The sequence below is a fragment of the Lepisma saccharinum genome, chromosome 29, assembly GCF_977018435.1.
Source record: "Lepisma saccharinum chromosome 29, izLepSacc3.1, whole genome shotgun sequence".
In the NCBI taxonomy this organism is placed as follows: Eukaryota; Metazoa; Arthropoda; class Insecta; order Zygentoma; family Lepismatidae; genus Lepisma; species Lepisma saccharinum.
The window spans coordinates 34,552,632-34,579,115 of NC_139257.1; the positions used below are offsets into that span (position 1 = coordinate 34,552,632).

Below are 26,484 nucleotides of genomic sequence, written 5' to 3' on the forward strand. Positions count from 1 at the left end.
TGTATCGGTTTATCGGTAAAATTACCGATTATTTTACCGATCCGATATATCAATAAATATCTGATAGTTTAGTGCAAAATTATGCCATTTTTGTTGTAATTTTTATGGATAATCTCCATGCCCTACTTTTTTAAAAAGTAAATGTCTAAATATGCAATTTCTCTTGCACTGCAGTCACTTTGAAACACACATTTTTAAGGAGGTCAATGAACCTTACAGGTTCTTCCAGGACCATTTCTAATTTTATATCGGATCGGTAGAATATCGGTTATCGGTATCGGTAAATTTTATATCGGTACTTTATCGGTATCGGCCAAAATTCCATATCGTCCCATCCCTATAATGTAGTGTACTAATGCATGTACGTACATGAATAAAAATGCGATACAGTCGAAATAAGCATAGCAGAGATTACAATTATGTAACTACACAACATGTTGGTACACTTTTTACAGTATTGTAAGAATGTACAGTACGCACTTATGTATCTTTTCGAACCCGGGACCCCTGGCATCGTAGCGCGATGTGCATAGAGGGAAAGAGAAATATTGAAAGATGGAATAAGAGAGGTTAAGAAAGATTGAGATAAAAGTGAAGAAAAAAAAGGAGATATAACAATAAAAATAGAAAGATGATGAAAGAACAGAGGAGAAATAGACAAAGAAAGGTGGAGAAAGAGGGTAAGAGATGAAAGAAAGAAATGGAATCGTAACAGCTATGAGTATTGTAGTGCATTCTTTCATATCGACAATGTTACCGATAAGCGAGTGGCAACAGAGGCATGTTCCACTTACAGTATTGCATTGTTTTCTTGTGAGTGAAAAAATAAAGGAGAAATATCTGTCTTACTGAGAATAAAAACATCTCGTTGGTCTTTAAATGGTGTTCAGTTTCCACGTTAAGGAGGTTTCCGCCTTAAGCAGGTCATTTTTCAGGTATAAAATTGGTCCGTTCTGGGGACTTTTTTCCCGTATTTACAGGTTTTCTTCTTACAGAGGTTCCGGGATACAGTTTTTACTGTATATCAACAAAAATGGAAATCTATAAAACACAAATAAGACCAGTGATAGTATATGACTCAGAAGTTGGAATATTAGTGCCGGAGATGCCAATAAACTACGGTAATCGAAAGAAAAATAGTGCGAAGAATTTATGGACCTGTCAAAGAGGGAAATACCTGGAGAATATTCATTAATATGGAAATAGACAATATATTAGAAATGGAAGATTTGTGAAATTAAATCAATTAAGATGGATTGGGCATATTGAGAGAATTCAAGAAGGACGGATACCAAGAGCTATATACTGTGTCAAGATGGAAGGCAGAAGAAAAAGAGGAAGATCACGAAATCCCTGGCTAGATGAAGTGGAGAGTGATCTGAATGTCTTAGGAGTTAGAAATTGGAGAAATGCTGCAAAGGATAGAGAAGAATGGAAAGCCGTAATTGGGGACGACAAGGTTCATCCAGAACACCCCAGTTGACAAGTGAAACAGTGAAATATGGAATGTTGCCTAGCATGTAACTCATGGTAGATGTCAGTCGAGATGTTACCAGCAGAGCAGACAGAAATAGCAGCACCATTGTGCTGCGTGGGTGGGAATAGTGCAACTCACAACCAATCCGAGCCGTCAGTACGGTAAGACACATTGTGTTTCCGTGCGTTACAGTGAGTGAAACGCACCTGCCTGGGTAGAAAAATGTCTCCAGAAACGATATCAGAATACAATCATGTTCGAATTGTCACCTTAGTGGAGCAAGGTTATTCTTATTGTCAAGTTGCCCAACGAGTGGGTGTGAGTGCAGTGTCCAAAACATGGAAACGGTATGTGGAGACTGGAGGAGTCGTCGATCATCCTCACAATAGTCGTCCCCGTTCGTCCACCCTAGCACAGGACCGCTATGTCCAAATTCCTGCCCGGAGAAACCCCGAAACGCACTGTTGCAGACCTCAGAAATGACAAGTTCGGAGCTACAGGTGTACACGTGACTCCACAAACCATTCTTAATCGGCTCCATAATGCACGGTTGCATGCACGACGTAACTGGAGAGCGCCCCCGTTAACCATGACACGCCATAGTGTGTGATATTGGTGGGCTCAACAACACCACAACTGGGACATTCAGCGATGGTCCAGTGTTCTCTTTACTGATGAATGCTGCCTGTGTTTGCGATCTGATAATGGCCGAATACGTGTGTGGCGAGAGTCAGGTAGCATTGCTCGAGCTCGGAGCAGCATCAACAGGGAGATGGCTCAGTCATGTTTTGGGGGTGGTATCACGATGGGACGTCGCACGCCACTGGTTGCTGTCCAAGGGTTTATGAATGCTGTCACATATCGGGACTGTATTTTGGAATGTTTTGTTGCATCTTTCCGTGCTGCTGTGGGAGATGCTTTCGTGTTGCAGGATGACAATGCTCATTGTCACAGGGTGCGGATTGTAGGAGCATTCATCAACAATGCAGGTATCACTCAAATGGACTGGCCCCCATTTTCCCCAGACATGAACCCCATCAAACATGTATGGGACAAGCTGAAAAGGGCTGTTCGGAATCGTGTACCACCTCCCTCAACACTGAATGACCTCCCACGAGTGGGATAGAATGGACCAAGAGTTCATTGACAGCCTCATCAATGGTATGCCACGACATGTGAATGACCTGAGACATGTACGAGGAGACGTTACTCGCTACTGAGATGGACCATGTGCTGTCTCCTTTTGTTCCATTTTCGCCATAATGGCATACTTTGTTTTTTCGTCTGTCACTTGACTGGGATTGTCATGTCGTTTCACTGTACTGTGGTCAAAGGTTACCACAAATATTTGGTCTAGGAATTAATTTGTGCGGTTGTTACGCACACATTGAAGTTGTAGTTCAAACACAAAATACATAAATACCTTAAGAAAAATATTGTCCATCGCGAGCCACCACTTTCGCCCATCTGTCAGGCAAGTTACGGATTCCATGGCGAAAGAAGTCCTCATCCTTTGAAGCGATCCAGTCAGAGACCCATTTTTCGATATCTTCTGAAGAAGTGAACCGCTGTCCAATCAAATCATTATTCATGCAATCGAACAAGTAGTAGTCTGAAGGAGCAACATCTGGTGAATACGATAGGTGGGGTAAAACTTCCCATCCGACATTTTCTAAATGGGTTTTGACTGGTTTTGCGACATGTGGGCGAGCGTTATCATGTTAAAAATAAGTTTATCATGTCTGTTCTCCCATTCTGGTAGTTTCCTGGCCAGAGCTTGCTTCATACGCATTAATTGTCGTCAATAACGTTCTCCATTAATAGTTTCACCCGGTTGCAGCAGCTCATATTACACCACACCTTTCATATCCCACCATATGCACAGCATAACCTTTGCACAGTGAATATCTCGTTTTGGTTGTGATGGACCTGGTTCACCTGGCTTCACCCAGGCCTTTTATCGTTTCGGGTTCTCGTAACGGATCCACTTCTCATCGCCAGTAACAATGCGATGCAAAAACCCCTTTCTTTTCTGTCTTTGAAGCAACAATTCGCAAATGGTTTTTCGTCTTTCAACGTCTCTGTCTTTCAATTCATGTGGAACCCAATGTGACATCTTTTGAATCATTCCCATGGCTTTGAGGCGTTTGGAAACTGTTTTTTGACCAATGCCTAATGCTTCTGCAAGTTCTTCCTGCGTTTGACATGAATCCTGATCGAGCAATGCTCTCAATTCTTCGTCTTCAAATTCTTTTGGCTGTCCAGGTCGCTCTTGGTCTTCCAGGCCGAAATCACCACTTCTAAACCGTGCAAACCACTTCTGACACGTTCACTCAGCTAGCGCAATGACCATACACTTCCACCAAAATACGATGACTTTCGGTAGCACTTTTCTGCATGTTAAAGTAATGAAGCAGAACACCCCGCAAAAACACTTTCTCTGGCACGAACTGTGCCATGTTCAGTTGACTACAAAATGCTGTTGTTGACGCATCAATCAACTGCCCTATATTACGAACCATGCGCGCTGACAGGAGTTTTCAACGCATGTGTGGCTACACGGAACTGTGGGACGATACGCTCGTTACGCCATCTCTTGTCCAGGCACACAAATTAATTCCTAGACCAAATACACTATCCATTTTTCATGACACCTATACCTTGTTTTCTTTCTCTAATACCCGGTACTGTGGGTGTTTCCAAATTTATTTTGATGTGTGTAGTTGCTAATGTGTTACCCTCCCAACTGAATGGCACTGCAAGTGATAACTCGGGGATTGGCTAGGAAGGACCCCTCCCTCCCTTGCCGTATTCGCAATTGACCTATGAGGGAGAGGGTCTTTTACATTACTCAACATGAGAATTAGCTAATATTAGCTAATCATTCTCTTCTCTCTTGAAGAACCCCTATTGAGGCTCAATCTTTGCCCAAATTTCCTAATAGCTGGTCATTCGCAATGTGCATTTGCCTCCCAACATCAATCTTTGACAAAAAAACCAAAGCCTTTCTTCTCCATGGCCAGCATTTATAAAGGTTTGGAGAAAAGCTATTGGAAACAATGTTAACTAGGAATACATGAAGAAAAAATATGTAGCTGAATTTCCACATACATACTCCAAATTATGAACATGGAAATGCATATACATACTTAATACCGTAATTGATCGGGAAGATATGTAAAGTGCATAACAGTATAAAGAAAAACAATGGAAGAATATAGGCATTCTCTTCTATAATGTTACAGAAAAATAATGTACAATAAAACTGTATTAATCTACAGGAATTGATGTACTGAATGTGTACAAACCTTGGTAGCTTCATGGAGGATAAGTTTGGAATCTTTAACCAGGCACTGAAGAGGAATGGTTACATCTATCACTTCATCTCCTCTCTCTTCTTCACTACCCGCGGCATCAATTCCACTCACTAATTGTCCATATAAGGCTTTTACTATCACAAGTCCCTTTCGGCTCTCTTCTTCACTTCTTATGCGAGAAAACGTTGCACCCATCAAATCTACTGCAGCCTTCGCTTCTCGTCTTTTCTCCTTCATCCTGAAATATATATAAATTGGAGCTAAAGTTTTTGTCCAAAGACCAAACTCCAAACAGTCATTTCCAATATTCTGAATATGTTAGTTATTCTCACAAACAACTTAGTTTTAAAACTGGGACTGTATTGAACAGATACTGCTAGCATACTGAAAGTAACAGGACTCACAAACATGTTCAGATTCCTTGCTGACTGGACATTGAATGACTGCAAGATAATAGGAATAAACTGATCACATTTTTTGACAAAGTGGCCACGGTGGCTCAGTTGGTAACGCGTCTGACTACCATGCTCAAGGTCCCAGGTTCGATCCCCGGCCGGTTCAAATCCAGGAACTTTTTTAACTAAGGAAGCGGCCCCGCCGCCCACCCAGCGTCAAATGACATGGGTACCTGGGGGAAACCTTGGGGGGTAAAGGCAGTCAGGGGCTTGATGCAGATCACATCACCCCCACTCATGACCAGATCAAGAAAGTGTGGGGCGTTACCCCCACACCCCCTATACGCCTTCATGGCGTGATGCTAGGCACAGGGGAGCACTTTACTTTTTTTTTTTTTACATCTTTTGACAATTATCAATATTCACATTCTTTTACTAAATGTCAAATGTTCCTTGAAGAACATGAATGATTCAGTACCTCCTTCATGAATGTACGTATTCAGGTGAATACAATGCATTTTCCTTTAGAAAAATATGTTACTTGTCTAGGGAGCTTTCAGGTGGAAGATATAATTTACAAGTGGCACAGGGGTTTCACACCAAAAAAGTAACACTTTACTGCAAAAAGTATTCACTACACATGCACTACTAACAGATCTAGGTGACGTGACACATGCTGTAGTAAAACAGGCCAGTTGGAATGATGTACAAGTGACAGGTGTAGCTTGTGTCATTCAGGTACGAATGGTTGCACATCAATTTCCAAATAACAAGTGTCACTTGTCACTTCCATCTGAAAGCTCCCGTAGACATTTACTTTAAAACTTAAGGCACATGATTTCAATTCATCACGAACAAGGTTCAATTATCTTATACAATTACATAATAATTCCATGTTTCTTTTAAAAAACTTATATCACCTATAGCTTTCAGCATGTCATTGTCACCATTCACAAAAGTCTGCTGTCTGCACTCAAAAACAAATACTCGGAAAAACAACAGTGTACATGGTGTACACTAAAACATAATATTGATACAATAATAATAATAATAATAATAATAATAATAATAATAATGACAAGATCGAAAGTAGAAATGGATATCCTTCACTTATCACCCCACCTTAGTGAACTGATTATCACAATCCTTTCAGACGTATGGTAACATCAAAACAAACTTCAAGAATAAGCCAGGATATTCTGTATAAAAAATATAAAATTAAGTTGCCCCTACCTTGTTTTATTCAACTCTCTCTGTTTTGCCTTTTCCTTCTCTTTTTGTTCTTTTACATATGGATCCACAAGTAACTTCTTTACGGTCAGCCATATTACTACAGGTGCCACTGTGGCATAGAAGATCGGACTTGGAAGGACTTCTTCACACAAATGTATTGGAAATGTGTATGTTTGATTTGCACGAATTAACCTAAAAAAATAAGAAATGTAGTATGTACTAAACTTTATTTACAATGGTCACAAATGGTTTATACTTTGAGAACAAGCAGGTGCTATTAAAATTAAACTAATGCTTTGTGCAGTTGATATACCATGCAGACAACTGACATAAAAATTAAGGGTGAGCTGAAACCATCTTGAATTGATACAGTTGTGTTCCCAACTTAAGATTGGTGGGAGATCATAACCCCTTTCTCTGGAGTAGCATTTCGAAAAGAAATGCCAAATGCAGGAAAATATGGCAAAATATTGGATTTATTTACATATATTGAGTGATGAGGGTGTCAGCAAAGTACGTAGGATGTCACTCAGGGATGTAGTAGTAAAACGTTAGAGGGAAGGAAGGCAGCTACTCCCCCTGGCGTGTTAGACTCTGACGCAGGGGCGATTCCTCCATGTAGGAAGAGAGGAACTTCCTAGTTCATTTTTACTTATTTCCAGTTCTCTACTTTTTAGGAGTTTATATGCATGTTATAAAATTATGAGCGCAATCCGTAAGTACAATTGCCTAGGTTAGATACTGTCAAGAGTTGACTGCATTTGCTCGCTCCAGTAGCAGTCCAAAGACGATGAACACGGGCTATTCTGCCGCTCACTGAGGAATCTCGGCGGTCATTCTACAGACAGATGGGTGGGAGGTGGAAGGGGCAGTGCAAGGGAATGGGGGAAGGTTACAAAGAACGGCGAGGATCGAGGAACCAGCAAGACTTTCCTCAATCAGCGATGCCAACCCCAGCAAAATGTTACTAAACCAAGCACAATTTGATCTTTGTTAGCACTTAGCACCGTTTCTAGCATAATCTGCAAACGCCAATCCCTGGGAGAGGGAAATTGAATTCAAAGGAATATGTTCTCAAGAAATAAATATACAATTATGTCCAAATCTTATTTCTACTTCACCAGCGGACATGTTTCAAACGAAAGGGAGTATGCCGATCCAGCGGAAAGCTTTTTTAAAACCATGCCACGATTCATCCTCTGTCTCTTCTTCATCCTGCCCGATTTAGTTCGTCAGGAGATTTTGTGGTAGGAAATCGGTAGAAAGTTGGGTGTAAACAATTTTCTCAAACCTTTATAAGTTCGATGTTGGACCCATGTCGTTTGTTGCACCATTTTAAACAATTTTGGGGGGAAATTTACACTATTACATAACTGTTAAAAATAAGTAACGCAAGTTCAAAACTCTAGAAAAGCAGATGCAGAATTACAATTATCCGAAAAAAAAAAAAATATAAATAATAAATCCTACCACAATTTAGAAACATTAAGCAACACTTTTTATTATCGTCAATCCACAGGACAGGGAGGGGGAAGAAAATATGAATTCTTGCAAAATCTGAAATATCGTCAATGTTATTTTCGTTGATTTTTATAGGTTCACATTTAAATATTTCGCAGTTCAAAGTGAGGAGCAAGGGCACCTTGCCACACCTTGAGCATGGATCTGCAGCTAAAATTCTAAATGCAATGGGTAGTACAAGCAAAACGTGTGAATGTAATTGAACCCATTAATCAAACCTTCCTCGATTTATCACCTCCTACACTCCGAAAAAGTCACGAGTCGCCACTGCTCTGACGATCACAGCACGGCAAGATACCCCTAACAGAAAGTGTCACCTGTGACAGCACTTGAATGATAAGGCATGTTGGCTATGCAGCCAAAATGTTCTCACACTGATGATGTTTCCAAAAATCCAGGGTACTTACCCAGCTTGCCTCATGGCATATTTGTGATGAGCTTGGAACCTACTATGCCGCTGGTTCCAGGATTCAATTAGGAAGAGCAACCAAGTAGATGCAAGCTGGATTCTGTCTAGCCAGAGGAATTTTGCTATTGTCGCTGCCTAGACTGGGTCAGTGCATTTGAATTGACGGTTTATTTTTAGCCTTCTGATGCCCATTCATGCTCCCATGACAAAATATATACAGAGCATTCCCTGACATTCACTACGAGACTCTGCGGCAAGCGGTCTGGCATCAGCGATTGTCTTTCCCGGTGAAAGGGTCCGCGACAGTCGCATGCTACAGGTCTGTTTTTTTTTTGCTCTCCCTGCCTTCACTCTCTTTCCCTTTCTGCTGACGTTGCAGACTGATGCCAGTATAATCCTCCCTCGGAAGTTGTGTTGTGCTGTCGTGTCCGTATGTTGAAGATTGTGGCTTAATATGGCACAACAAAAGTTTACATTACAACGAAGGATTTATCTTGTCGAGTGTTACTTCGGAAAGAGGAATTGTGGAGAAGTGTGACAACGTTTTGCAACGAAATTTCCTGTGGAAAGAAAAGTGGGGAAATCTAAAAAATAAAGTATACAAAGACAATCCGCACACCATCCGTGAGTTAAAAGAGAGTACTGTGTACGAGAAATCGGGAGAATTTCAGTAGACAAACTTGCACGTGTAATGGCAATTTCCTTCGGAGATGCCAGGAATGTGTTGAAGCAGTGGGACATCATTTTCAACATGGTCTGAAGTCAAGGTTAGTACACAATATGAAAACTGTAATTTTAATAGCCGACTGTAGTGACTGTCCCGGACTTGTTCACCGGGAAAGACAAGCGCTGATGCCGGGCTGCATGCCGCCGAGTCTCGTAGCGAATGTCAGGGAATGCTCTGTGTGTATATATATAATATGAATGACAAAGAACAACCCTTTATGAAAATCATGGGTAGAGCTGTTCATGACAATGCTTATCAATGGTTTGTGCTTTGAATTTTAGAAGAAAAAATGCCAAATGCAGGAAAATATGGCAAAATATTGGATTTATTTACATGTATTGAGTGACAAGGGTGATCAGATACCATTTTGAACTGACACTAATAATGGTACTTGAAAATTGTAACAATTTAGTGTACTTTGGAATCCTTATAAACTTTAATATTGGTTATTCAATTGGAATTATAACAAAACAAAATCATATGAATCACACATGACAATCAGAATATTAAAATAATTATAATTAAATCATAAATTCTATTTTTCTGCATGATATGGGTGCAAAATTTTGCATGTTTCCATGATGTTCAGCCGTCATGGGGAACAATTAGAGAGCTGCTTGAAAGCAATACTGGCACACACTGTTCTTGAAAGCCAGCTAAAAATTGTAGTGTGTCTCACCCAACAAAAAACTCATGAGCAGGTCCTGCCCTCAAGTTTTGATAGCTATGCCATTAGCATCTGTAGAAGCATGCATATTTCATTCTTGGTGGAAACACTAAATGTGAAACAACACATTGTAATGTTTATTTTTCATGTTTTTGAAAAAGGTGTGAGGAAAATGTTTTGTCATGAAATGATGCGAAATTAAGAGCAAAATATAAAAAAAAACTCATTTAGAGTATATTTACCAATGTGACATTTTCAAAACTGAATTTTCCTGAGAGTTATGCAAATCACAGAAAATTGATTAATTCTGTTGTAAATATTTGAGAAGCAAAAATGGACTCGTTTACACAGGAATAAACTTAATACTCTGACAAATACATAAAAGTGCTGTTAGAAAGAAAAAAAATATTTTGTGTAATAAGAATAGTTTTTATTCATGATTGGGAAAAGAGAGACGCGGTAGTATATAAATACGGAGAAACTAGTACTCACTTTTATCCGCGAAGCTGTTTTTTCTTCTTTTTCGATTAATTTCAGTGGCCACTGCCACCATCCTCGTTGGAACTTGCTGCGCTGTTGCTTGGCGTGCGTCTTTTGTTCGTAGTTTTTAGATCAACTTTGAGATCATATTCACTTTTCTAACACCGAAATGCTATTTTATGCACTGCTCTTGATCCTGAAATATGCCCAGTTTTGTGCTGAAATATCTTTTATTGACCATAAATGTGCGGCTCTATGTATCAGCTTCACCATAGATGTCTAAATAAATATTTCATACCAGGAAATGAAATTCGAGGAAATAGTTAAATGTTCAGTCTATAATCCTGGCAAAAATGTCCTCGGCTTTTCAGGTCGCTGGCAACCTGCATGAAGTTGACCTTTAAAGTTTAAACTACAACTCAACACCACACGTCAGTTGAGTTTGCTTGTTGGTGCCACGATTTAAAAGTCTGTTTCTTTTTGAACAGACCTCTTAGAAAAATTATTTTCTTTTCAACAGCCAGTAAAGTTATAGACTTACACTTATACTTACATAAATATTAACGAACAAATACCTTATTTTTAACGATACACCAGCATGAGTTCCTATAGCAACTGAAGCACCTAAATTGCTGTGCTGGGATATTTTCTTCTCAGCTCCATACTCGAACAGGGCTCCAAAGGTTCCTGCCCTAGGAATAAAAACAACAACTACATGAATGATAATTGTACAATAATTCAAACATTTTCGCAATAATATTTCAAATTCTTTTGTTTCTCAATTACTGGTAGATTTACAATTGGATTTTCAAAACAATATTTTTAATGCTAAAGACAAAAGAAAGTCAAAGCAAGATAAGAAAATAAATTGATAATAAATATTCAAATGTATACTCAAATAATGTGTAAACACACACACACACACACACACACACATGATCAGAAGAAACCCACTGCAACAGGACCCACAATCTTAGAGTGAAGACAAAATAGCTTATTTAAGTGTGGCCGTGGTGGCTCAGTCAGTAACGCATCTGACTACCATGCTAAAGGTCCCGGGTTCGATCCCCGGCCAGTTCAAATCCGGGAACTTTTCTAACGTTGGAAGCGGTCCCGGCACACACCCAACGTCGAATAACATAGGTACCTGGAGGAAACCCTGGGGGGTAAAGGTAGTCAGGGGGGTGATGCTGATCACATCACCCCCACTCACGACCGGATCAAGCAAGTGCGGGGCGTTACCCCCACACCCCCTATAAGCCTTCATGGCATGGTGCTAAGCGCAGGGGAGAACTTTACCTTTTTTTTTACGTTTAAGTCTGCCTTCACTGGGTACTCCTTGATTACAAAATGAATGGGAAATCTACAGAAACTCAATAAACTGTTAACAGCAAAGCATGCACAGAAAATTTGGATATTATTCTATTAAACAGTGGAATTAGATTTTACAATTTTCACCATTATAGCCTTGTTCATTCTCCTCCAACTAAAAAAAAAACATGCCATAAAATGTGTCATTTTCCACACTTTCAGTGGTAAAATCGATGGTAGCTCAGTTGTTAGGGCATCTGACTACCATGCAAGAGACCCGGGTTCGATCCCCAACAGGGGAGAACCGGGATTTTTTCAACCTGTTCAAGCAACTCCAGCATCCACCCAGTGTTGTACAAAGTACCTGGAGGAAACTCTTGGGGGTAAAGGCAGCCAGGGACTTGGTGCAGATCACATCACCCCCACCTTCAGCTGTGATCATGAAAGAGTGAAGCCCAACTCCACACCTTCATGATGTGGTGCAAAAGCACAGGGGAGCACTTTACTTTCACACGTTTCCAGTTTGCTAATTGGCAGACCCTTGAAAAACTTACCAAAGTTTATTATAAAATTTACTTTTACACCCAGACAGACTAATTGGAACTAGACATACAGCTTCAAGTGAAATCCAAATCACTGCACATGTAAGAATTGTAGCTTTCCTGGCAACATGATTCGAACAAGTGTTACCAGCCAGGTTAATTCGCCGTTAGCATCCAACATGGACATTGGACTCCAACTCACGTCTTGGTAAAAGCACAACATCCACCACAAAAACACCAGGATCCAGAGCGAACCAATCACAGGACAGAGTCTATGTTCTGCCCCATTACACTTACATATTTAAACTTATACTGATGCCCAATTCACAATCCCTGATGATGAGAACAATAGTGTTGGACACTAACATCAAATTAACCTGACTGATAACCCGAGAACGCTTGTTACCGCAGGACTCCGTGGAAGTTTGTGACTGTATCAGGATGATAAACCTAACAATCATTAATCAGAATTACTCAAACTTACTTAATCGATGCACGAAGCTTAAGTTCCTGCTCCTCCAATTTCCTTGTATAGCCGAGAGAAATATACGAATGAGGCACACCAAACTGAATAGTGAACGCTGTATGAGAAGCAGACGTGTCCCTTACAACTATTGTACTCATAGAGCTCTGGATACCTGCTTTCCACGTAAGATATCCAACAGTTTGCTTATCTAGTTGAGTTGCTACACCTGAAAAGAAAAATTCATGACAATCAGTACATGTGCCTTTGTCTTTAAGGCTTAACTGGACCTTCACCAGATGCCAGCAAAGCCTTTTCGAAATTTCACTCTCCTTTGAAAAAAAAATTTAAAAGTCGATGCCTTGATACCGACAATTTTACTTGAAATATGTAATTGTTTTAACATAATACATTAACTAAAATGTATCCTTGCAAATAAATATTAATAAATAAATTATGGCATAATCATCAAGAGTAATAGTAGTTCAATTATGTTTAGACAAGTTAAATTAGTTGTCAGCCACTGTGTCTAATAAAATCCAGTTCCTCAGGCCAACCCCATAAAATCAATTTGGTAAGTTGCATTTTGAACACTAAAGAATTCCAATCATTACTAATCAGGAAATTGGTAACTATAGTATACTTGCAAAACTAATAACTATATCATCCTGACCTTTCCATGATTTCCGGATATTCCAGACTGGTAGACACCCTGAATCCACATTCCTACACTTAACCTTTACATGGCCGAGCAGGTTTGCGAAAGTAACCCCGTTCTGGCTCAGGCTTCTAGGCGGGAATTTTAAATTTGAACACTCTTTGGAGGAAAATTGTTATAACTCGGGCACTATGGGAGCAATCTAATTCGGATAACTTTTGCCTTGCAGCTAAAACATCAGAGCATTCAACCATGTACAATTCACAATGCTGAACCAAGGAATGGGGGGCACGACCCCCGAATTTCAATGCAAAAAATATCGGGAGTTTGCCCTTCTTCTCCCGCTATTTTGGGGAGAGGGTGCGAACTTTAGTATTCTTTTCAAAGAATGGACATTTCCAAAGAGAATGAAACACGTTTCATGTTCCTGGGTGCCATACAAGTTGAATAATAAGCCAAAATGTGAAACTCTCTTTCTTTGCGAAAAATAGGTAATTTGCATATTACTCAGAAAATTGTTATAACTCACACACTATGGGAGCAATCTACTTCGGATAAGTTTCGTTTTTCAGCTAAAACATCAGAGCATGCACCCATGTACAATTCAGAACACCGAACTGAGGAGAGGGGGGGGGGGGGGGTTGGGGGGCACAACCCCCAAATTTCAATGGAAAAAAACAAAAATCTGGAGTTTGGCCCCTCTTCGCATGCTATTTTGGGGAGAAGGTGAAAACCTTGTTTCCAAAGAGAATGAAACATGTTTCTGGGTGCTATACAAGTTGAATAATAAGCCAAAATGGAAAACTCTGTTTTTTTTACAAAAAATAGGTAATTTGCATATTGCTCAGCAAATTGTTATAACTCAGGCACTATGGGAGCAATCTACTTTGGATAAGTCTTGTTTTGCAGCTAAAACATCAGAGCATGCTACCGTGTACAATTCAGAATGCCAAACTGAGGAGGAGGGGGTGCAAACCTTAGTATTCTTTTCAAAGAATGGACGTTTCTCAAGAGAATGAAACATGTTTCATGTTCCTGGGTGCCATACAAGTTGAATGATGAGCCAAAATGTGAAACTCCGTTTGGAAATGTGGCATGGATATGTTACGGAAAGGGGGGGGGGAGGGGGTCATCAAAGTGAATTTCCCAGGTTAGCTCCAGACCTGTGTCAGGTTTCCACCCAAACATAAGAGTATGAAGGTCCAAAAAGCACATCCATTTTGTAATCAGCACCATGCTACCATATGGTATCATCGGGCCAGTAAAGGTTAAAATCATTAAAAGTAATGACAAAAAATAGTGTAACAACACAAGATCAAACCTCTTACATTTTGTTGACCTTCTGAAAATTGTCATGACAAGCAGGAGAACATGACATCCATGTCATGACACTCAGTCTATTTTTAATGAAGTGTAGTAATTCAAGAAATTTTATTTTTTAAAAAAAATTATAAACATGTAAACACATTAACAATTTAAACTTCACTTACTTGCAACTATTCCTGGACGAATCCCTTGTGGAGTAAACTGAAATATTCCTGCTAAATTGGTAAACATCCTTTTGGTCAAAGTTCGGAAACCTTTCATTGATATCATTAGTCCATTCCCGACGCCCATTTCTGCTTCGATCCATCCCCTCTCGGACAACAGCCTTTTCAGGGCGAAATTCACTGACCCGCTGCCATTTCCATTGTGAGTTGAAAGCTGTCCCGACATGGTGACGGTGTCACGCAACGTCAGAGGAGCCTCAATGGATTGAGCAAATGACATTCCGCTTACTTCAATGTTGGGTATGAAACTTCTCTCGCTGCAAAATTTTATTATTTTATCAGTTACCACAGTAAACAAACTCTAAATTAAGACAGGATATTGGATTGTATTAATAAATGTACAGGTGCTCAAGATGTGAGGGTATATTCCATTCTTGTATGAATCAAGTTCTTGATCACAGTTCACAATCTAACGACTTCACACAGATATAACCTTTTTATGACCTGTTGAACTACATACATGGCCTGCTCTCAAAACATATTATTTCCATTCATATCAATGTGTCAGTACATGTTTACATGTTAACCACTGGAAAAAGTGCTTCACTAAGAAAGTTGGTGCTCTGAATCGGGATGTACTCCATTTTCGCATGAATCAAGTCTTCTCTTCCAATCTAGCGACTTTTCATAGATATAAAAACTTTTTTTAACCTTTATAGGGTGCCCTGTTTCAATTGAAACCAATCAAATTATGCACTTTGGAACAGCTGGTTTCAAATGTACCGAAGATAATTAACTCTGATAAGCTTACTTTGCATTTTTCCGTCAATAGTTTTTCTCATGATCGATTTCGCCACCTGTCTGGTGGCTTCGTCAGGCAGGTGGCGAAATTGATCGTGAGAAAATCTTGCACAGAAAAATGCAAAGTAAGCTTATCAGAGTTAATTACCTATCTCCTCTTAACCGCCAAACAGAAATCTTTAGATACATGTACTGAAGATGTTAAGTTCCCTTCAAAATGAATATCAAATAATAATTATAATCAGAGGTTTCTTTTCTGGGAAGAAAGGTTCCAGTACTCTTCAAGCTTGTTTGTTATTGCTCTTCATAAGAAATTCTCAGAATATTGTGGTATGATGTTCAGAAATGATCTCCTAAAAAAAGGTGCCAGAACAGCGTAACATATCATATCACCAGAAAAAAAATGCTGATTATATATCCTACTTATTTCTCAACCTTAAATGTCACTATAACCTTTTAACAATCTCCATATTGAAATAATTTTGGACAATTACAGTACAACATACAACGACAAAAAATTAATTTAAAATTGTACATTATTATTTCAAGCAAAGAAACTCTTACAGCTTGAAAGAGATTTCTTCCTCTTTCTGTGAATTATTATTTTTTTGTTCAATTATATACTTTATATATTTCATTATATATTTTCTTTGCTGTCTTTGCTATGGTTGTAGCAATCAGTTATGCAGCTTTCAGATCAAGGCGACATGTGGGTTTCACACCAAGTGACAAGAGACAGCAAAAAAATATGCCACTGTTCATGCACAACCAACAGACCAAGGTGATAAGACACACTATTGGCAAAACTGTCCAGTCTGATGACATACATATGACAAGTAACACATGCAGTTTGTCATTCGCATGGACAAAAAGTTGCAATTATTTCTGAAGGTTCATTTCCAAGAGACGTGTCATTTCAATCTGAAAGCTTCCTTACAGTGAAATGTGAAGACTATGGTCTACTATCAATTGAAAATCAATCCATGATCGATTTATTGGCTATTGACTAAAAGTGGCATATTTTATCAGCACATTTGTTCATTGACAATAAATCAACCAAGGTGAGGATCTTATATTTCGGTTTAAGCTGTTATGCATATTCTCTGTGCCACAAATTTCTCAAAGTTTGTAAATAAAAATTCCCATACCATTAAATCCTGCATAGTTCTCAGGGTTAAATGGAGTGCTCGATTGTAAATATATTGAATCGCTATACAGATAATAATATGATTATTTCACTAAAGTTTAATTAAATATAAAATTTGAATACTCACCCAAACTCTTCAAGTTCATAATCTTCTTCATATCTATTGAAGATGTCGGTAGCGTTGATGCTGACAACAACATTCCCTTTCGGATTAGTACGTTGTTGCAACCTCCGTTCGTCCCTCTCCCTTGAATTGAAAGAATACAGAAAGAGGTATATTACAGTTTTTCTTACTTTCAAAGGTAGGTAAGCTAAGGTAAAGTTCCCTGTGCAGACAGCACCATGACACGAAAACAGATATAGGGGATGTGGGAGTAGGGACACAAACATTGTCCATCTTGGCTAGTTTGAAGATGATGTGATCAACACCACATTCCAGTCATCTTTAACCCCTTCCCCCCTCCTGCATGGCAGTCAGACGACTTTCAAAGAAATTGCCATAGAACATTTCTTCAAGTAAATATGAGGGGAGAGCCAATTGAATTGCTGATATTAGTTGACATTAGTATTGGATGATGACAGTGGAATATGTGATCAACATTAGCAACACATAAAATGTAGATCACGAAAAAAGTGCATTTTGCCAAACTTTCAGGCTCTAGTGATTAAATTCTAACCAATACAGTCTGAAATTGGTATCTGTCAATAGCTCTTCTATCTAACCAAACACACAGAAAAATTACACCAAAAAATATGTGAATACCAATAAAAACTTGTTGAAGCAGATTTCTACATGATAAAAAGTTCAAAACATTTCTCTTTTTCTAAGGGCATTTGATATGAAGCCTCTACTCAAACTACTGCTTATCTATATTGGGAGTTAGTTTATGTATTAGCATATATACGAGGGCTATCCAGAAAGTAACTCACATTTTGGAATAAAAAGAAGACAAGTGAAAGTAGACATTTTTTATTATATACATTTTGAAGTGACACTCTTACACTATTTTTTGACATAGTCGCCGTACAAGTTTAGGGACTTATCATAGCGATGAACAAGCTTACAAAGTCCATTGTCATAGAAAGTTGGCACCTGTGACTTCAACAATTTCTGCACACCAGCCTGAAGGTCTGTGTCGTCATCAAAGCACTGCGTTGCTAGCCAGGTCTTCATGCGGGGAAACAAGTGGTAGTCATTGGTGCAAGATCCGGGCTATATGGCAGATGGTCGAAAACCTCCCAATGAAAGGCCTGTAAAAGTTCCTGCATCCAGTTGGCAGAGTGCGATTTTAACGAATCTTGTCATTGATTTTTGCAACCAGTTCATCTGTCACAATGCTCGGTCTCCCACTTCGGTCTTCATCGTGAACATTTGTGCGGCCATCTTTAAACATGAGGCACCAACGCCTCACTCCACTTTCCCTCATCACATCTTTACCGTAAACTTTACACAGTTGTCAATGAATGTCAATCGGTTTAGTGTCTTTCGCCAACAAAAATCGTATGACCGACCTCACTTCACAACTGTTAACAAACTATTATCAACAGAACAGAAGCGACACAAACTTCACACGTCCACAGCTGGATGCGCACTGAACGGGCGGAAGTCCTTGCACAAAATGGCGGTGCTCGCCCCGCCCCTAGCAGCAGCCTGCCGAAACGTGAATGACTTTCTGGATAGCCCTCATAATACACTGTGTTCACAAAGTGCGTGTAACATAAACATGTGCTCAAATGTTTACAAAATGAAGATACTCTCACTGAATTATCATTTCTAACACCATCTGCCATTGTAGTCTCGCTGGCAGCCACCGGCAGTGCCATGTTCACACAAGTCCAAAAATGGCATTGACAGGTTGAGAAAGCATTTTGACCACCCAGGTCAACAGACCTCGCCCCAAGTGACTTCTTCATGTGGGGTTATGTAAAGGAAGAAATGTACATTTCACCCCTACCAAAGGGCCTACAGGATGTGCAACGCTGCGTCACAGCTGCCATTATCAGGATCACCCCTCCCAGGCTGTGTCTGCTATGGCATGAAGTGGACTATACGATAGATGTGTGCCACGTGACCAAAAGTGGACACAATGATCGTTTGTAAGATGCGAAATCATAATTCGGTGAGTGTGTCTTTCATTTTGTAAATATTTTGTTTATGTCTCTCTGCAAAAATACAACAGTTTGAAATGTTTCATGACTTTTGTATATACTGGTGCTTTCTGCTTTAAAAAAAAAAGAAAGTTCCCAGAAAAATAGTAAATTTCCCAGATTTTTCAACAAAAAGAACTGGTAGTCACTGTTAGTCACAGAGTAACATACAGACATATGAACTTCATTGCATAAATAATAATAATAAAAAAGAAAAGCATACCTCGCAAGTCTTTCATATTCTTCCCTGATTTCCTGTGGTGTCTTGGTCCTCTGAACAATTTCCCAGCCTTCAGTTTCAAGGCCTCTTGTGCCAAGATTATCATAAATAGCTCTCTGGTGTGCATCACTCAGAACTGAAAGATACGTATCAACATTGCATTGATATGATATAAAATTATATATAGGGTGTTCCACATAAAAATCTGCTAGTTTATTGTGTTTCTGTGTGCCGAGTTAAAGAAACACGCAACCAACAAATAAGCCCACTCATTTGGCTAAAAAAAAAATCCTGATGTTTCCACTTCTTTTCATGAATACTTCCAGACAAATCTCTGATGTCTTAACTTTGAGTGGAAATGCAAAAGCAACGGTTTCAGCTGCAAGAAACACCATGTTGTGAGGTGTTTCTTTTGACTCTATGAACATTTGTTGTATGTAAGGTTTACAAATAAGCAAACAATGCATCTTAATTGCAAGTACAAAGGAATATTTAATAGTCCTGGACTTGAACACACTTTCCACATCTGTGGGATCATTATTAAAAAATATTTCTATATGAAAATACAATAAAAATATTAAAAAAAAAAGGTTCCTACTTACGATATTGTGAGTATCCTTCAGTTTCAACCGCCTCCTTTTACAGGCAATTCTAGGCACGTGTCATTACCATGCCACGTCAAGTTTATCTTTCAAGGAAAAGGTTTTTGCAGGTTGGAATGGAGGTGGAGAATTTGATAGAACTTGTTCCCATTTAAAAATATATCCTTCACCCTTGTCATTATCCACTAAAATTTACAAAAACAGGTTAAACCTAATTAAAACTATAAAATCAATACCTCCTGCCAAACGTGCTGTCACCAGCTGATGCTCCCATGTGGAATTTTTTTGTAAATTTTAGTGGATAATGCCAAGGAGGAAGGATATATCTTTTTAAGTGGGAACAAGTTTTATCAAATTCTCTACCTCCATTTAAACCCACAAAAACCTTTTCCTTGAAAGAAAAACTTGACACGGCAACGCCTAGAATTGTCTGAAGAAGGAGGCGGTTGTACCTCCGAAACGTACCAGTTTCAAAGAAGGATATGTGGGATCATTGTAACAGCCAAATAAATGAATGGTTAGGGAGTAAAACTTGATAACCTACACTCCATTCAAAATTGAGTTAACATTAGAATCAGTTGCTGTACAATAGTGAATGAAGTGCCTTCAGTAATCCTTCTGGGTAGCCCATAAGCCACAACGTAATGGACTAACATTCTACTGTGCTATTCTCAGCTTCATACTTTTGTGGTTTATCAAGTTTTACTCCCAAGCCACTCATACGTATCACCACAGACCATCTCAATGTCTTAAAATTAGGACCGAGTCAATACCAATACATCTGCGCAATACTTTCTGTGGGGTCAAAATATCCTGGAAGGTGTGCAAAATTTATAATTTTTCTTTATTTGTGCAATAACATTGTGGGGAGAAGTGAATTTTGTGAACTCATGTGAAATTAAGAATATTTTAAAGCAACACTTTTATAGATTCGTGTGGTATAGTTCCAATATAAATATTATATACAAAGGTAAAGGTAAAGTGCTCCCCTGTGCATAGCACAACGCCATGAAGGCGTATAGGGGGTGTGGGGGTAACGCCCCACACTTTCTTGATCCGGTCGTGAGTGGGGGTGATGTGATCAGCATCACGCCCCTGACCGCCTTTACCCCCCAGGGTTTCCCCCAGGTACCCATGTTATTCGACGCTGGGTGGGCTATACTACCATTTATAAACATTCTTAACGATTTGAATTATTACAGTTCTCAGGAATTGGATAAAATTATAGACTCGGTCCTACTTAAAACCAATTACTGGTTGCAACATCTTACATGCCAGCATATAAATGCATAACAATGTACACTCATTTTTATTCAGTATATGAAGTAGGTTGTTTTTGCTGATTCATTTTTAGCTCCATGCATGGTAGCTTTCCAATAGGTAATCTTGAATGGGACACCCTGTGTTTACTCTGCAATCAAGGTAGATGAACAGAAATTTGTATTCAATTTTGCCATTAAAACACTATGCATTTGGAAATGTATTTTTAACTTAATGTATGTGAAGTTTTCTATTAAGTTTATAACATAATAATAATGTATGCAAGTTGAGAAAGAAAAATGGAAACATGCTTACCTTCATAAGCTTTCTTGGTCTTGTTGAAAAGAATTTCTGCTTCTTTCTTGTGATCTGGATCAAGGTGCTTGTCAGGATGGTACAATCTGCTCAAGCGTCGATATGCATTGCTGATTTCATCATTGGTTGCCTATAATAAATTATAAAAGTTATTATAAATGTTATTAACACAAGTTAACAATGTAAACATTTCACATTAGTTGATTTTCGTCACAAGTAATCACAAGTAGAAGAACAAAATTCATTAATACGGAATATTTCTGATATTGCGCTGCCAAAATTTTCTTACTTACTTACAAGTGACCCTTGTGCTTTTTCGTTTCAATGTGTAAATAATATATGTTCGCTAATAGTGCTTATTCGAGTTGGCACTGTGCATTTTTCACTTCGAAGTTCAGGTTCCGTGAAAAAATATATACTTCCTTACATAGCTGCTCTCCTGTACCGGAATCCATGTTCTAAACATGCAGTATTGCCAGGTCAAACTTTTGCTTCATAACATGGATGCAAGGTTATGTTACATTAATTGTTTCTGAATTTTGGGAAGTGTTTCCAAAAAAAAAAAAAAAATGCAGTGGTATTCTGCATGTAAATTAAGTTCATTATGTCTAATTTGTAATGGGGGTTCTTCAAACATTTCAGAACATTTTTTCCCCTTTCCTGAGCATAATTTTGAACCTTCAAATCCTTTCCCTAGAAATAACCATGAAATAGAATTCTAGATAAAGGCTAGAGGAGATCTAATATGCAACTATATGACTGCACGATACGATTGTCTATCCTGGATTTTCACAAAATGTAATGTTTTACCACAAAGGTAGAGTGTCCGTATCTGATAGCCCACAGAAAAGAAGTAGAAAGCATGTTAAGCAGTCAAGTGTTGTGTCTCAAACTAAATACAGTGGAATCTCAACTTTACATTTACCCTCATCTCAACTTTACATTTACCCTCATTATGCACGTTCTTATATTTTAAGTTCTTTTACCTTGGTCCCCTGAAAAACCTAACATTGAGGTTCCACTGTATTTCTTTAAAGTCATTATATCATGTATCAATCTATTATTTTTACACTATTAAGAATTTCATTGTAATAAATATGTGAAATAGGTTAAGGTTTGTGTGAAAACAAAAAAAAAAAAATCACATTTGTCTCCCTCACACCTTCCGATAACTATAAATAAGTAAATCCACATTTTAAAAAATTTCTATAAACAAATTCTAAACACCAATTTCTTCATTAAAAAATACAGTAGCAGGAGCCATGAACTGAATATGATTTGAGATTTGATTTCTCCCCTTAAATGTTTAGTGTTTCAAAGGAGCGATTTTACAATACCGGACACTTCTTCAATTTCTTTCATATTTCGCATACTCAAAAATTTAGGCCTCATAATCACGAATTTGCAGTTAAAATTTGGCGCTCACGTGTAGAACTTGCAAAATAAGCAGGTCCGTGATCACAACCAACACCCTCGATTTCTTAAGAAAACCAATGTTTATCGCAAGATTTTGTGTTTCGAATACTTAAAGAACGAAATATATATTCCTGATATTACTATGAACCTGAAATATTAACTATGTTAGCTTAACCTAACCGTGCATGGTTCGTAGGGCTACCCGTACATCGTTCGAGGAGTTTAAGGCTAATTGCAATCACGGCAACACTTCAGCAACAAACTTTGAGATAAACATTGGTTTTCTTGAGAATTCGAGGGTGTCGGTTGCGATCACGAACCTGCTTATTTTGCAATTTCTACAAGTGAGCACCAAATTCTAACTGCAGATTCGTGATTACGAGGCCTAAATTATTGAGTATGCGAAATATGAAAGAAATTTGGGGAAGTGTCCGGTATTGTAAAATCATAGTTTCAAATGATACAATAAGTTCTTAATAATGTGAAACCATATATCCACATGACATAATACAAAAAAAAATAGTAGTTTATTTCATGCACTGCAAGACTCATACTAGGATTACTGAAATTCAAATGTTTGAAATTAATATGACTCGGTCATGTTTTACCGTGATTCTATATTAAAATTGCAAGGTCACGCCAGAGTTTCAGTTCGATGCTCCATGCTCACATGAGTAGGTTAGGCAATATGGGCTTTGTGCTCATAACATTATAATTATGCTCCATGCATGCTTTATAGTGTTACTATTGGGATACAAACTGCTAACGTGAGATAGCTATTTATGCTTTTGTTGTTTGGTGGGTGAGGTTTAGATTTAGAGCTCATAGGGGATGGTTATGAATGTTTAATAACATACAAATTTAATGGGAATATTAGAACGTTCTTAAGAATAGCATACAGAAAACGATTCTGAAAGTAAATTTGAAGCTTGGAGAATGTAATTAGCACAGTTAACAGTTCTATTAAGTATTATTTACCAGGGAAATTATGATTTTAAAAATAGTTTACGCAAGGATTCTCACTTCCCAAGCAACCGTTCTTGGAGTCATCTCAGGCAAGGAGTGTTGGCAGATTTTCATGCAAGACTTGTATGAGGTTTTGTCCGTGTGACCAGATATTATGTGATCACGAAGGATTTAGGAATGAAACTTTAATGCTAAACCTGACCTGCCTAACCTAACAAAGGGAGCATTAAGAATTAATACCCCTTTGCACGTAGAAGGAGAACTCTGTTTCCAAGACAACAGTAAATGAATGGCTAAAAGCAAACAAACATGCGCATAGTAGTATATAGAAGGGAAAACTCATTCTCCAGAAACATAAGATAAAATGGTAAAACTGTTAAAGCCGGGAATCGGATTTCTTCAAATTTACAGGAGAAAGAACTTACGGAATTGAGTTTCTGTGTAATTTCGGAAGGTTGTAGAAGTGTTTTCTCACATTTTTCAATGTATTTGGCAGCTAATTCATGTATTTTTCTTTATAATAATGTCCGTCCAATGCACGAAAGCTGTTGCTTGCATTTCCATCCATGTACTTGAACCGGATGTTGCGAGCATCTGATGACGTAATCCCTGGTAAGTATTTCCAAACACACAGTTTTTTCACTATATTGCACAACCTAACCTTACCATGATTGTGCGTGGGGCTATCGTGAATGGTTTTTGGGGCTATGTGGGAATGGTTTTGGGGGCTATTCGTGGATGGTCATACTATCGCGAATGGTTTTTGGGGCTATGCGGGAATGGTTTTCAGGGCTATGCAGGAATTTTTCTGTTAAGAAGGTTGAAACACTGCCTTGCACTTTGCAACACAACGCTAGTCAAGATTTGCCCGCCATTTTGCATGTTCAGGAAGCGAGAAAAGAACGAACAATAATTACTCAATATGTCGACAATAGATACTAATTTCGTTAAAAAAGCGAAATCCCTTGTGAAACAATCTTTCGCAATGCAGAATAAGTTAAGTACGAATGTCAACAATTACAGAATAAATGAGTTACAGCCGATTCCCGGCTTTGACAGTTTTACCGATAAAATAAATGTTACCAAGGAAAAACAGATATCGAACTATGACTATGAAAAAAATGCATGTATAATTCCAAACTAAACTCAATACACTATCAGAACTTGGGCCACTCTTGACATTAAAATAACAGGCCAAAGTTCTTTTTGTTTTATTGCGATTTAATCATGCTACGAATGCAATTTTAACACGGTTCGATTTTGATTTACTTCCATTAACACATACTGCAGAGTTTTAACAATTACTTATGATTTTGTTCAATATATGCTTTCGTAGTAGGTTAGGCAGACCAGGTTTGGTTCTCTTAGCATTAAAATAAAGTCTATAAATGCATTCTACTAAGGTTCTGATTTACTTCTACATTAATTCCCACTAGCCTATGATACTTGCAGTCGCTTGTAAACGGAAAATACATTGTCAATGGGAAGCACGCATGCTTGCGTAAGTTAATTTTTAATTATTTTTTTTCCAACATAAATGACTTTTTTCGAAATCCAAACAGAGCTAATTTGTTTAAGGAAGTTTCAAATTTTGTGTGTCAATGATTGCCAAAATTCTACAATAATTAGTCTTCCTGCTACGAGAATTTGAAAAAAATCATTAAACCATCGGAACAGTAACCAAATAACATCCCTAAATGCTTCCAACAACTGATCTCAAACACCCTTCAAGCTTCACATGGAAAATCAGTAGTATTAGTCTGACATGACTCTAAACCAAGAATGACTGCTAGTGTAAGCTACTTTTTAAATCATAATTTTCCTGGTAATTGATAATCAGTGAAGCTCTAAATTGTGCTAATTCGTTTTTCCAAGCTTCCAAATTAACCCCCCTATCATTTTTTGTACTCTAAAACATTACTTCCATGTAACTAGTGGAAATCTTTAAACAATCTGAAACACATATATTGAAAAGTCTTCTTCATCCTCTTGCACAACTTGTAAGTAAAAATCATTGCACATTAAGAACTCAAAGACACCTCTATTAGCCAAGCCGGGATTCAAAACGTGCGGTACAGAGCGAGCACTTTAATCTGTAAACGAATGATCGGGTCCCCACCTCAGATTACGTTCCCCTCATTAACTTTCTGTCGGTGGACCATCGATATATTTCCGATGCAGTGTGTATTCATCGAAAACAAATCATCAAATTAATATTTTCCCGCGTAGCTACTTGCAAAAAATGTATTTAAAAAGTACAGATTCATTGCATCACATGCAATCATCCACAATATTACATTTTATGATATTTATAATTCTACACCCTACTTTCTACACTAAAAATGTCATTACTGTATATTATTATTTTATGTATCCATTGCTTACACTTCGTGGAACGTTTAAAAATGCATAATAATCTTCTTCTATTGCACTCCCTTCTTCTGCTTCATCCTCCATGCTGCTACTCGCCATCACTTGTTTTTAAGCTTTCGCCGGTCTTTAAAGATGGCACTGAAAAACAAACGAAACTGCAGAGGCGACAATATCCCTTTATTAAAATTTTCAATGTCGTGATTGGGCTCATGCCGCAGTGGCAAAAACCACTACTTATAAATGGTTCAACGATAAACTCCTTATTCGACCCTGGTTTCATCACCTAAAAATGCCTCGTGAAGTGATCACTTGTATCCTACGCCTTAGAACGGGACACGTGACCACAAACGATCATCTGGCAAGAATTCACCAAACTCCCTCTCCCAATTGTACCTGTGGAGAACATAAACAAACCCCCACCCATTTATTTTTTCAATGCCCGCTATGGAATACACAACGTCAGGCACTCTTTCACAGACTCCTTCGAAAAAAGGTTCCATTTCCTCTCTCCTTGCCCTCTTTACTTTCATCACCTTCCCCCTCTAT

At 38.3% G+C, this 26,484-nt stretch overlaps 1 protein-coding gene across 1 annotated transcript in view; it reads right to left on the bottom strand.

Moving 5' to 3' along the window:
- Positions 1 to 26,087, bottom strand: part of LOC145981549 (dnaJ homolog subfamily C member 11) — a 47,680-nt gene extending 21,593 nt beyond the window's left edge. The window contains exons 1-9 of the mRNA XM_083114862.1: positions 25,951 to 26,087; positions 21,184 to 21,313; positions 19,010 to 19,142; positions 16,766 to 16,885; positions 14,691 to 15,007; positions 12,564 to 12,771; positions 10,802 to 10,918; positions 6,423 to 6,614; positions 4,786 to 5,032 (exon numbers count right to left, since the gene is read on the bottom strand). Coding sequence (XP_082970988.1) covers positions 4,786 to 5,032; positions 6,423 to 6,614; positions 10,802 to 10,918; positions 12,564 to 12,771; positions 14,691 to 15,007; positions 16,766 to 16,885; positions 19,010 to 19,142; positions 21,184 to 21,313; positions 25,951 to 26,037 — 1,551 coding nt within the window. The 5' untranslated portion in view covers positions 26,038 to 26,087. The remainder of the gene's footprint in view (positions 1 to 4,785; positions 5,033 to 6,422; positions 6,615 to 10,801; positions 10,919 to 12,563; positions 12,772 to 14,690; positions 15,008 to 16,765; positions 16,886 to 19,009; positions 19,143 to 21,183; positions 21,314 to 25,950) is intronic.
- Positions 26,088 to 26,484: the final 397 nt, after the last annotated feature.